The sequence below is a fragment of the Ursus americanus genome, chromosome 15 (genome assembly GCF_024610735.1).
Source record: "Ursus americanus isolate L20-20 chromosome 15, mUrsAme1.1.p, whole genome shotgun sequence".
NCBI classification, from domain to species: Eukaryota; Metazoa; Chordata; class Mammalia; order Carnivora; family Ursidae; genus Ursus; species Ursus americanus.
This window is the reverse complement of record NC_142141.1, coordinates 32,988,784-33,001,924: the sequence shown is the minus strand read 5'-3', so window position 1 is coordinate 33,001,924 and position 13,141 is coordinate 32,988,784. Positions and strand designations below refer to the sequence as shown.

The following is a 13,141-nucleotide window of genomic DNA, read 5'->3' as shown; positions in this document are numbered from 1 at the left end:
GCCACGGCGCGGCGCAGCCAAATAAGGGAGGACAGGGAGGGCACGGCATTCCATCCCCGCGACGCCCAGCCTCTGCCCTCTCTACGGCGAACTCGCGCGGACCCGTGGCTAACCTGCCCCGAAATCCCCACCGCGAGGCGCAACCCTGTCTCCTGCTGCCGTCACCCTTACCCGTCCCTCAGCCAGCGCGCCCTCCCAGGAGGCCGCCCACGAGGGGGAGATGCTAGCCGGGAGGATGCGTGCTTTGGAGGACGCGAGCGAGCCCTGAAGGGCGCGGCGGCGCTGCCAGACGCCTCCCTGACCCCTTTCAGGCTCTCCGCGTGCTCCTACATCTGTCTCGCCCGGCAGGGGGAAGCGGCTGCAGAACAGCGCAAAGGCAGTCAGCCGAAGGAGCAGCGAGGCAAGGCAGGCGTCGGCGCGTCCCGGTGCCCCGGAGACCGCGCCACGGATGCTAACCCCTAGGTTGGAGAGGGTGGGTGCAGGCAGGGGAGAGAACGCGCGCACCACGCGGGGTTTCGTCTGCGTTCTGCCGGCGCGTGGCCTTCTTCGCTGGCGTTTTACCTTGGACCAGACGCCCCCGGTAAGGCGGGCGGAGGCATAGAGCGGGGACCAGGCGGAGAGGAGTTTGAGAGCCGCCATGTTCCGGGCCGGCCGTGGAGGAGGCGACGGGCTGGGGCGCGCGCGGGACTGTGTGGGAGAGGTGCCGGGCCGCAGCCGCGTCAACGCGAAGGGAGGGCAGGGAAGGCGCTCGAGGGGCGGGCTGGAGGCTCGACCGTGCGTCGATGACGTCCTCCCCTCCCTCGCCCACTGAGGTTGCAGGCTTAGAGAGACGCGAGGCTGGGAGGGGCCCCGCCGGTAGCGTCAGCCAAGGGGAAGCCGGGGCGGACGGCGCGGGAAGCGTCCCAGACCTGCGGCGGCCGAGTCCTTTCCCCGCGTGTTCCAGGCTGCTGTGCCGGCACGCGCTTGCCGCTGCAGCCCCCAGTCAGTTCATCAGCTTTGAGTGGGCGCGGGAGTCTGCCTTCCCCCAAGGTCTGGGGTTAAGTGTTGGCCTAGCATTCGGGCGGCGCAGGGTCTCTCTTGGAGTCTGTTGCTTTTCCTAGGCAGTGCCTGGTACATGTGTGGGCTGCAAAGGCGGTACCCCCTCGAGGTCCCCTACTTCCCTTACCCCGCCCAGACAGCGTTCCCATTTCTCCCATTTCTCAATCCCCTCTCCCCACACTTTGCCCTGCTTGTGTACGTTTGCCTTAAGAACCTGCCACAAGCCATCTGCCATTAGGCGTGGCCAGGGAGGCCTAGTCAGGATTGTACCTGGACAAGAGAGACTAGGTTAGGACTGGGCCTCTGGGACCTTTTCTTCCTTCTTTCCCTTCATCCCCATCATCCAAGTCTGTACTTTAAAGGATTTTTTCTGGCACCTGAGTCCCAAAACCTCCAGAGATTACTCAGCAGATGTAAACTTGCAGGTGCGTATATCCCTTTGTCCCTGGGCAAGTTAGAAGTTTCGGTGTCCTTATCCGAAAATTTTAAATCTCAGAACTAAGATTTACATGAGATAATTCATGGGACGCTTCTGGCTCCATTTTAAACAACAAATAAATGTTAGGCATTATTCAAGTTGCAGTTGTGAATTGGTATGGCACGTACATTCTCTCAAAGCCTTATCTTTTGATCAACTCCTTGAGGACATGAGCCAAATCTGATTTCTTCGGAATTACCCTCTGCGCTTAGCAGACTGGAAGGACCAAGTGGAAACTCAGTAAAGGTTTTATTTGATTAAGTGCTCACCAAGTCCTGGGAATATGGCTGTTAGTTTTGAAGGAAAGCAAGCACACAAGGAAATTAAATGAGACCTTAACTTCCTTAGCAAGTAGACCTAATGCAATGAACAATCACAGTCCAGTTTCAAGTCTGTCCATAAAAGCATTTTCCCTTTTATTGTATTCTTTTAGCTCTTTTTCCCTCATGAATATTATTATTTTAATCAAAATCAATGAGGGAATAGGATACCAAGTTAGACTATCCAATTACATTAGGAGAAATTAACTTAGTAATGCTCTATATTTCCAACACATCTTAAGAAGTTGGAGAGCCGTGAAACTCGGGTATTAGAACTTAAGTCCCATTACTGGTGCTAATACAGCATATAGCAGCTATTGTACTGTAGCTTACAGAATGTGAAAAAGCTAACATTCACAATTGGGTCTGTTTTTCCACTTTCACCCTTCCAGAGGACAGATGAAATGGAAAACAACTTTGGCAACTTTGTCTAACTGTGGTCATATGACTCTTCTTGGCTGGTCTCTGTTGCTTCTGGCTAAATTAAAGACAGACATTTCAAGTCTTGTACTCTGTGTGACTTTAATTCTTGTGGGGAAAAAGTCAGCCTCACTACTCTATGGTCAAGACACTGTACTATTTTTTGATAGCTCTATGGCTGTGTTTTATAGATACAATAGGAGTAACTTGAACAAATTACAGAAAAATTCTGTACCGATTTCCCTCCTGTTTCCACAAAGCCATTTCAATTTTAGTCTGTGTAAAAACTTTTTTTTTTAATATCTGAATTTTCTGAATAAGAATAGTTCCCCCTTGCTTTGAAGGACAGTTTGTGGCAGATATATTCTGGAAACTTTTCTTTGTGTAATCTTGTACAGCTTAATTTACACATTCTTAAAAATTGGAAGAATTGAATTGAATTCAAAGCTTTTAAACAAAAGATCTGATTCCAGAGAGGCAATAAGGAAAGTTTATTTTGTATTATGTCATTTTATGTATGTGCATATATATGTATATCCAGTGTTATGTTATTTATGTACATATATACATTCATTTGTGTGTGTGCGTATATATATGTATATATATATATATTTATATACCCTCTCTATCAAATGAATATAGACAATTTGTCGAACTTAGATTGTAAATCGTCATTCTCTGCTTGAGGGATTTTCGTTTAAATTATCCTAAGATAATATTTATTAACATCATCTCTCATTACTGAAAGATAAGACATCCTGCCCTCACATCTGATGGAGTAATTACTCCTCCAAGCTGATAAACAAGGGCATCTGAAGACTTGTTTTTCAGAAGTTGTTTGACTGGCTTAACTGGTAATAGGAATTTTTGACTAAGTCATTTGGTCCATTAAAAAAAACGTATGCATGCTTCCTTGTATACAGTGGTTTCTTAACATATGGAAAGCAAATCTCTTCAGACAAATAATTTTCCTCTAGTGGATTTGAAAGACATAAATTTGAAATTTTACATAAATCTGTAAATGTATTGTTCTATAATGCAAATCATCATCTCCTAATTTACTTCTTTTATATGTTATTTTCATAGATTCTTTGAAGCAGTGCTTTGTTTTAACTAATGTGCATTTAATATTCAATGGATAAAAAGTGAATTAAATTTTACTCCCAGTATAGGAGGAAAAAAGTATAATAAATACATAAGATGTTATAAAGGGTTCAACTCCAGGAATGATAATGAAAATCACTACATTAAGGTGCTAAAGAAACTTAAATGAGCAAAACACACCAGAGCGATTTTGTATGCATTCAAGTCTGATTATGTAACTTCTGCTTAAAACCCTTCAGTGGTTTTCCCCACTGCCTTTAAGATCCAAAGTTCAGACTTCCTACCCTGGCATAGAAGGGGATCATCGCGTCTGGTTTTTCTTCCCCCTGCATTACTTCCTTTATATTTCAAGCTATTCAGCATTTGCCTCTTGACTTCCACAGGATGAATTCACACAGCAAACACTGGTAGCAAATGGTAAAGAACATGGACTCTGTGTGTAGCTAGACTGCCAGTGTTCAGATATTGGCTCTGCTGTTCTCTAACTATGGGGTTCCCTGTGATTAAGAGTTTAAAAAGAGCCACAGAATGCAAGATGTAAGGTCATGTCTAGACCAGTGTCTGTTTCAGTATTCAGGTGCTAGAAGATTAAGCCTTGTGAACTTATCTATTTCTCAGATGCTTTCTATATTTTCATAAACTGGAAAATATCAGGCAGGATTCAAACCCTGGACTATATGGCATTAAAGACTGCTTTAATCTTTACATCTCCCTCTTTTATGAGATGTCTTTGAAGCTGACCCTAACACCCACGTTTCCGTCATTCTGCCTGAGTGCCCAACTTCACTTTCAGTTTCTCTCTGTTCTCTGTTTGATGTCAGTCACTTCCTAGGTAAACATCCTTTCTGTCTCAGAGTTAACTACCTCTTAAATGATCATTTCCAATACAGCTCTGGTCTTCTCACACACTCTCTTAAACTTTTCAGGAATCCTCATAGGCTACGAATTAAAGTTCAACATCCATTTATAGCCAAGATCTCTCTAAACCAGGCTCAGCAAACCATATAACCTTAACAGCCTTATAGAAGAACTTCAGAGGTTCCACAAACATTATATTTTGAAATTAAATCTTAAATTACGTTTGAGGTACTCTATCAATTCTAACAAAGCGATAGCATGTACACTCAATTGTGATGTATCTCTGATTTCAACATACTAAAGGTTACCAGATTGCAATTGGGAGGTAGACCTTAGAATAAAGTTTCTCTATCTTCTCAATGCCTATGCTTGAACTTAAAAAATTAGTCAGTGATAATGAAGGTTAAGGCTCTGTACTTACCTTTTTATCATTTTCACTTCTGCGTGTTGACTCACATAATTTTGTATACCTGTATAATACTTGTATGCCCTGCTCAACAGATCTACTGCCTAGTATTATTTCTCATTACAGCATAGTAGTTTTTCAACAAGAGCACCTAAAACACTTCATGATAATGTCGTACTATAGATAGCATTAAAAATTGTTTTCAATTTTGGTCACTTCATATACATTTGTATATATAAACAAGAAGTAATCAATATTATTAGTAATTGACTATTAAAGCCCTATGACAGTATGGTTCTATGAAAAAAAAAATCAACTTGCTTTTGTTTATTCATAGATGCCCAGAAGAATATTTATAGAAATTTCAATAGTAGTTACTTTTATTTTAGTGATTTTGATTTTATTCCATATGCTCTTATAATTAAGACTCTTTTATTTCATATTGGATAAAAAGGTACATCACCTCCACCTTCTTTTTTAAATATCTATAGATATCTGTTCCTAAAGAGGTGATAAAAGCAATTTTAAAATCTCAAGTCATCAGACATTTGTTCTAGAACAGGCTCTCTTCTATACAGCAGAAGTATAAGAAGGAATGAGATATATCCCCTTCTTTCAAGGGACTAGAAGTCTAGTTTTTTGTTTTTTGTTTTTTTCTATAGATTTTATTTATTTGAGAGTGAGTGAAAAAGAGAAGGAGCTGGGGGAGGGGCAGAGGGAGAGAGAGAGGCAGACTCCCCAGTGAGCAGGGAGCCCTGACAGACGTGGGGTTCAATCCCAGGATCATGACCAAAGCCAAAGCCACCCAGGCACCCCTAGAAGTCTAGTTTTCATAAGAAAATTTTTTTTGACATTGCTTAGAGAAGAGCTAGAATCTAATGATATGGAAACAAGAGAGTCACATTCTTGTCATAGTGAAATGAGTAGATTAAAAAAATAATGTCTTTTGTGTTTTAGAATAATCTGTGGCCCTCCTTTCTGACAGTAATTGAATAGCTGTACAATAATAATTGAATTATCTATTGAAAGCCCATCCTAGTAATAATAAAACTAGACTTTCTGCATGTAAGAGAAGGCTTATTTTTGCATCGCTTTAGTTTAGGGGTGGGACAGGAAGAGAAACAGAGGTATTCCCCATGGCCAGATCTTTCATAAGTGTACCCATCAAATCATGATAAGAGGAAAATCCATCAGGAAGGTACTACAATTATAAATATATATGCAGCTAGCATCAGAGTACCAAAATAAATGGAGTAAAAACACAGAAACAAAGAGAAAAATAGACAATTCAACAATAATAGAGACTCCAATATTCAACTTTCAATAATGGATAGTATTACTAGGTAAAAAGATAAATAAACTTATCAAATGATTTTCAACAAAGATACCAAGACTCTTCAATGGGCAAGAAATAGTCGTTCCAATAACTGGATATTCACATGTAGAAGAATGGAGTTGGACCCTTTCTTCATACCATAGGGAAAAATTAACGCAAAATGCATCAAAGACCTAAATGTAAAGTGTGCTAAACTATAAAACCCTTAGAAGACACAGATGAACGTCATGACCTCAGCTTTGGTGGTGGGTTCTTAGATATGACACCAAAAGCGTGAGCAGCAAAAGAGAAAGGAAACCATTAAGAAAGTGAAAAATGACCCACGGAATAGGAGAAAATATTTGCAAATCATACATCTCATAAATGATTTCTATTTGGAATATATAAGGAACTCTTACAAGTCAATAATAAGAACTTTAATAGACCATTTAAAAATGCACAAAGGATCTGGATAAACATTTCTCCAAAGAAGATACACAAATGGCCAATATGCACATGAAAAGATACTCAACACCATTATTCTCTAGGGAAATCCACATCAAAAACACAATACCACTTACACCCAGTAGGATGGCTAGAATCAAAAAGTGAAATAATAACAAATGTTGGTGAGAAATGTGAAGAAAATAGAACCCTTACATACTGGTGGGAAAGTAAAATGGAAAACAATCTGGCAGTTCGTCAAACAATTAAACATAGAGTTGCCATATGACACAGCAGTTCATTTCTTACCCTAAAAAAGTGAGAACATATGGCCACACAAAACTTGCACAGAAATGTTTATAGCAATATTAATTGCCAGAGGTGAAAACAACCCAAATTCCCATCAACTGATGAATGATAAACAAAATGTGGTAAATCCTTACAATAGAATCTTATTTGGTAAGAAAAAGAAATGAAGTACTGATACATGCTACAAAAATGGATGAGCCTTGAAGACGTTGTGAAAGCAAAAGGAGCTGGTCACAAAAGACCACATATGATTCAATTTATATGAAATACAGCAAAAGTATAGGCCATATCCATTATCACAGAAAGTTCTATCGGGCAGCACTGGTCTGTCCAATAGTAATAAAAAAGCTGGTTGTCCTTTAGGCATGAACAATTCCTAACAAGTCTTTTAAGAGTTGGGAGCAAACAATTAGAAGTTGATTTCTTACAAGAATCTGGGATGTAAGCAGATTTGATGTCAGAAAGGAGAAGGTGATGTGATCAAAGCACAAAAGGATTTGAATCTGCCACACTGCTAGCTCTGAAGACAGATGAAAGGGCCATGAGTTAGGGAATGTAAAAAAATGCAGCTCTAGAAGCTAGAGAAAAACAGGAAATGGATTCCTTCCTAAAACTTCTAGAGGAAATATGCTCTGTTGACACCTGTTGAAACTGACTTTGGAATTCTAACCTCCAGAGCCATAAGAAAATAAATGTGTGTTGTTTTAAGCCACTGATTTTGTGGCAATCTGTGACAAACTAATATAAACCTAATGAAGGCCTTAGGCAAGTTTTCTTGCCTTTTCAGCTTCTAGAGGTTACTTCCATTCGTTGGCTCATAACCCCCTTTCTCCATCTCCAGAGTTGGCAAAGGTAAGTCAAGTTCTTCTAATCTGGCATCACTCTGCCTTTTGCCTCCCTCTTCCACTTTTGACCCTTGTGATTACAGTGGGCTCAGCCAGATAATCCAGGGTAACATCCCTATTTTAAATTCAGCTGATTAGCAATCTCAATTCCATCTGCAACCTTAATTTTCTTTGGCCATGTAAAGTAACATTCACAGGTTCTAGAAATTAGGATGTGGATGTGTTTGTGGGACCATTGCTCTCTCTACCACAATGGGTCAATTATCCTCTTAAAAAAACTGAAGATATTAATCAAAGCTTTGGTTAGTTGCTCACTACTTCCTGGAAAGGAAAGGAGGTAAAATATTCAGAACTTTGTGTCTGATTGGATGGAACTGGAATGGAGCTGAGTGAAGAATAGGATTCAAGAATGATTCCAAGATAGGAACTGGGAGATCACAGATGGTAGGAAATGATAATCCCAGGTTTGGATATTTTAAATTTGAAATGCCTATGGCATTTGCAGTTGAAATGCCCGGTAAGTAATTTCATATAAGATTATATGGAAGTATGAAATTCAATGAAGAGGTTTAGGTTGGAGATAGGATAGATTTGGGTGTCACTGTATACGTTGTATACATGGCAGCCCAATCATGAGAGTGAGAAACTTTAAACAGAGCAGAAAGGATGTGAGAAGAAGAGGAAATGGTGTTCGAACCCAGGTTTCTTATAGTCTGAAGGCGCAGTTGGTAACTAGTTTGGTATAGAGCATCCCCAAAGGGCCAGTGGTAAAGCAGCTGAGGTTTTGGGAAGGGGAGAGATGGGGAAGAAGGTGAGGGTTGGTAGCACGTGTGTGGAAGGATCAGAGAGCTAGGAGCCAGGAGAAGGGAGGTTCTAATCTCTCCTCTGCCACTCGCTAGTTGTGCTAACTTAAGCAAGTCATTTAATTCTTTCTGAGCTTCAAGTTTTTACCTATGAAACATGGAAAATAATATTTATATCTACCTGCTTCAGTGAATTGTTGAGACTTAGAGATAAGGTGCAGGAATTCTCTGGGAAGTTAAAAGCGCTACACAAATACAATTTATTTGAACAGTTAAGTAATTATTTTTTTACAAAGATCTTTATTCATTTGAGAGACAGAGAGATTGAGAATGAGCTGGGAGAGGGGCAGAAGGAGAAGGAGAAGCAGACTCCCGAGCATGGAGTCCAATGAGGGGCTTGATCTCAGGACCCTGGAATCATGACCTAAGCTGAAGGCACTTAACCCACTGAGCCACCCAGGCACCCCGAGTAATAGTTTTTGATACCACTACCACTCTGACTTACTTTGTGAGCTGTAAGTCATGCTGTATGAACCAAAATGTGTTTTTGCCTCAGAGAATCTGAATTAGAAAAAAATTACATATGTTATATTAACATCACACACACATATGATATATTATGCAGGATATGCGTGTGGGTGTGGAGGAGGGGTTTTGGTAAGACTGAGAAAAACAACAGAGGCTGTCTGCATAATACCACTGGTATTAAACTATAAAACGTGGTCAGATTAACTGGACAAGGGTGTACTGGCCCTTTGAATAATTTTCTGTTAGGGACTTGAAGAATCTGAAGTTTTTAATCTTCTGTATATACTTAGGAAAACTGGTTAAAGCTCTTTGGGAATAAGAGTAAAGGATTGATAAAGCCCGTGAAGACCAGGTGAGACAGGAATGAGGAAGGAAAAGCCAGACCGAAGAGGTTGTTTAAAGCCATGTTATAGCATCACCTAGACTTCCTGTGCATCTGTTGGTTGTGAAAGAGCACAATTTTCTTTCTGGCAGTGATCCGAATCTCTCTGCTTTTCAGATATCCTAGGCATGGCAAAGGGATTAGGGACCACACAATACCATCTGTAGTGAACATTTGTGTTTTTGCTGCTCAGTAGCCTCCAACCATCCTTTTCACAGTACCAACAGTTTTTAAAATAAAACTTCCTTTCCTTGCTTTCAGGTCTAATAGTTTGGAAGGGAGGGGTGGACCCACCTGCTCCAAGGGACAGTGATGCCCTGGGGACAGTAATAGGCTCAAGGATGAGCAGCTGATCCAAGTCAGGCGCATGAGGACCAGGCTCTTAGATTTTGTTCTGGTTGTTAGGAGATAAGGCTCTTCTTTTTGACTGGTTTCTAATTTAAAGTTGGGAGCCCAATGCTGCTGGCAGCCTTTTGCCACCATTGGTACCACCTGTTTGAAAATGGAGCCAACAGGGACACCTGGGTGGCTCAGTCGTCAAGCGTCTGCCTTTGGCTCAGGGCGTGATCCCGGGATCCGGGGTTTGAGCCCCACATCGGTCTCCTCCACTGGGAGACTGCTTCTTCCTTTCCCACTCCCCCTGCTTGTGCTCCCTCTCTCGCTGGCTGTCTTTCTCTCTGTCAAATAAATCAATAAAATTAAAAAGAAAAAAAGAAAAGAAAATGGACCCAACAGAGAGGCAAGGGGAATAGGCAATTCGAGAGAGACCTGGTTCTAATGACTTTATTTGGGCCTCTGTTTTTCTGTTACATCATTCAATAAATTGTTTTTTTTCTGGTTTTAGCTTATGCCATTTTAGGTCTAATTTCTTATCAGTTACAACAAAAAAGATCCAGTTGATTTGTGGCAGTGTTGGAAAATATCCATTCTCCTCTCTTTCCAGAGTAATGGAACTATGGGGACCAATTGTTTAGCGTTGAAAATCCTGTGTCTCATGGAAGCCCTGAATTCCAGACAAACTGGGATCATTGGTCACCCTGGAAGGCTCGTGGGCTGCTGGGAATAAAGCCTACATTTCCTAGCTTCTTCTAACCTGGTATGGCCATATGATTAAGTTCTGGCTAGTTGGATGTAAGTGGAAATGTTCAATGCAGCTTCCAGGAAACACCCTTAAAAGGCAGGAACATGATCTTCCTTTCTTCCTTTCTACTGGCTGGAATATGAATATAATGGCTAGACTTCCACAAACCACCTCAGAGCAAGAGATGATCTCCTTCCTTAGGAAGGAAACACTTGGGGCAGAGCAATGAGATGTAAGAAATCTGGCACCCTGATACCATGGAGTGCTTATACAACTCTGGACTGAAAACTTCTAGACTTCTTGAATCTGAGAGAGCAATGAGCATCTAAAGCCTCTGTGGTTTTGTCTATACTCACAATTAATTCTAATTCACTGATACAATGTCTAATTGAAAAAAGCCCTTTCTGGGCACCTGGGTGGTTCAGTCGGTTAAGTGTCTGCCTTCGGCTTGGGTCATGATCTCAAGGATTGAGTCCTGCACTGGGCTCTCCACTCAACGGCGAGTCTCCTTCTCCCTCTCACTCTGTGATCTCTCTTGCTTTCTCTCTCTCTCAAATAAAATCAAGTCTTAAAAAGAAAAAAAGAAAGGAAAAAGCCCTTTGTAATGTGTGTCTGCCTCTCCAAACATTACCCTGGTGATCAATTCACTTACCATACTCTGTAATATGGTCACAGTTTCAACATGAGAAAATTCATCATTATAAATATAAGTCATCAATCTGGGCATTACCAGCAGAGATCACAGAGGTGATGGGACTTATTTATGATTCATGTCAGTAGTGGCTATTTTTGCTTGCCTAGTTGACATCCACTCCTTTCCTCCTAACAGAAACCCAATTTTGTACAGGTTTTCATTTCTACCCTTCTTCAACACACTCCTCACAAGTTCAGAAATAGAACTTGTGATAGTTTTATGTGTCAACCTAGGTAGGCTAGAGTATTCCGGTATCAAATCAAGTACTAATCTAGGTGGTGCTGTGAAGTATTTTGTAGATGTGATTGACAACTAATCAATTGACTTAAAAGAGATTATCTTTGTGATAGATTTGTAGATGTAGATTCCCCCCTCCCCCCACCATTGGTTCTGTTTCTCTGGAGAACCCTGACTGATACAGACCTGGTCAGTATGAGTAATTTTAGGCCTGTGTCAGTAATTGGTTCTGGACCAGACATGTCGCCAGATTAAACTAATGAAATATGAGGAAATGTTTGATCTGAAATTCTGGAAAAGTTCTTCCTTATAATTCTGTGAGAGCTTTCAGTAGTAACTGCCTGTCTCTTCCTCTGATGGTAGTTTCCTTAGGTATGAGGCCTGTATCGGCTGCAGCCTTATCACAGTCAGGGTGAGGGTAAAGCCAACATACAAAAAATGCAGAGCCAAGAGACTTGCAGAGAAATGGAGCTGAACGTTGAACTAATGACCACCTAATTGAATAAACAAATTGGCCCTGGCCAGAAGATGGGGTCAATTAATTTAGACATGGCCAACAGGAGCTCACGCCAGGGTTTGGAGTTTATTTCCGTGGTTGTGAGTGAGGCATTCACCTCAAGAGATAGCCTTTAAGCCTCACCTTCTTCCACTTTCCCCCCTCACACTAGGAGCCTTTGGCCTCCTTCCATTCCTCCAAACCGCCAAGCAATTTCCAAACTCAGAGTCATTGCATATGCTATTACTTTTCTGGTTATAGATTTATTGCCTATTAGCTCTAATTTTATCCTTTTTGCCTCTTTTATGAAAAAATGTATGAGCCCTTTCAATATTTTTTGGTAAGCTGATACAATGCTAAACATTGTCAGTAGAGGGAATTAGACATTGCAGGAGACAAAAAGTCTTCCTGGTTCTAAATTTGATTTAATTAATTTCTTCTTAGCTAATTGGATTTTATCCAATTATATATTATATATTAGTGATGAGGACAATGGTACAAATAGATCAATAATTTATTTTAGATAGTTTGGTAGATTCATAGTGTTATTAATTTCTCTGAGAATTTTTTTAAATTTAGCATTATATTTTTATAATATAGGTTTTTTTAAAGTAAAAATAACTTATTATAAAATTGGAGAAAATTACTCTTATTTTCTTTTTTAGGACAGGGTTTCTTTGGCTTCAAGTATTTTCTTCAGTGCCTTTCTTGGTGAGGGCTGGCTGTTACCTGTTTATATCTATGGTTAGATACTCTTCTTCAGGTGCTTACTTTGGTATGATCTTGGACAAATCACAGAATCGTGTACTGTAGGGTTTGGAGCAGTTCCTAGTCAAATTCTGTCCAGTTTCTTCATCTGGAAAGAAAGAGCTCTACTATATGCTCTCACATCCCTTCCAACTCTCTCTGAAGACATGCACACACAAGTTATCAATAACACACTTGAGTTGAGCAATAATTGCCAGTGTCAAGTATGCTTCCTACTAAAAGACGATGGTTGTTGAATGAATTATTGGAACTGTAAATTTATTTAAAATATACACTGAGGTGTCAAATGCTTATTAGAGTCTTGATTCTTTAGCCACATTGATCATCTAATGCAACCTTCCTGGCCTTTACATTCCTGATTAGAGAGTAATTTACTGACAAGATAACATGGAATTTTTAACTAATAAACATCTGAATACTCATTATGTGCCAGGAATTATAGAAGGCACCGAGGAAACAAAATTAATACATGATTCCTGTCCATCCCCTAAGTTTAGGGTGAACTGAAGGAGAAACTGTTGTTACAAAAGTCAGCTAAGAAGCTATTTGGATCAATCACTTACAAATGACAACACACTATTTCCCTATTTTTAGTGTTGCCTATTAAATGAAAAA

At 40.5% G+C, this 13,141-nt stretch overlaps 1 protein-coding gene and 1 long non-coding RNA gene across 3 annotated transcripts in view; one reads left to right on the top strand and one right to left on the bottom strand.

Annotated features, from left to right (window-relative positions):
• Positions 1 to 751, bottom strand: part of OXCT1 (3-oxoacid CoA-transferase 1) — a 130,715-nt gene extending 129,964 nt beyond the window's left edge. Inside the window, exon 1 of one of the 2 annotated variants that reach the window (XM_087867909.1) lies at positions 562 to 751. In XM_087867909.1, the coding sequence (XP_087724035.1) occupies positions 562 to 639 (78 nt within the window). In that variant the 5' untranslated portion in view covers positions 640 to 751. The remainder of the gene's footprint in view (positions 1 to 561) is intronic. The other variant, XM_045787348.2, reaches the window with a different exon arrangement.
• Positions 752 to 886: 135 nt separating this feature from the next.
• Positions 887 to 12,243, top strand: LOC123785516 (uncharacterized). The gene is made up of 3 exons (XR_006777656.2): positions 887 to 1,463; positions 7,480 to 7,544; positions 10,194 to 12,243. It is a non-coding gene; the product is annotated as an uncharacterized LOC123785516 (long non-coding RNA).
• Positions 12,244 to 13,141: the final 898 nt, after the last annotated feature.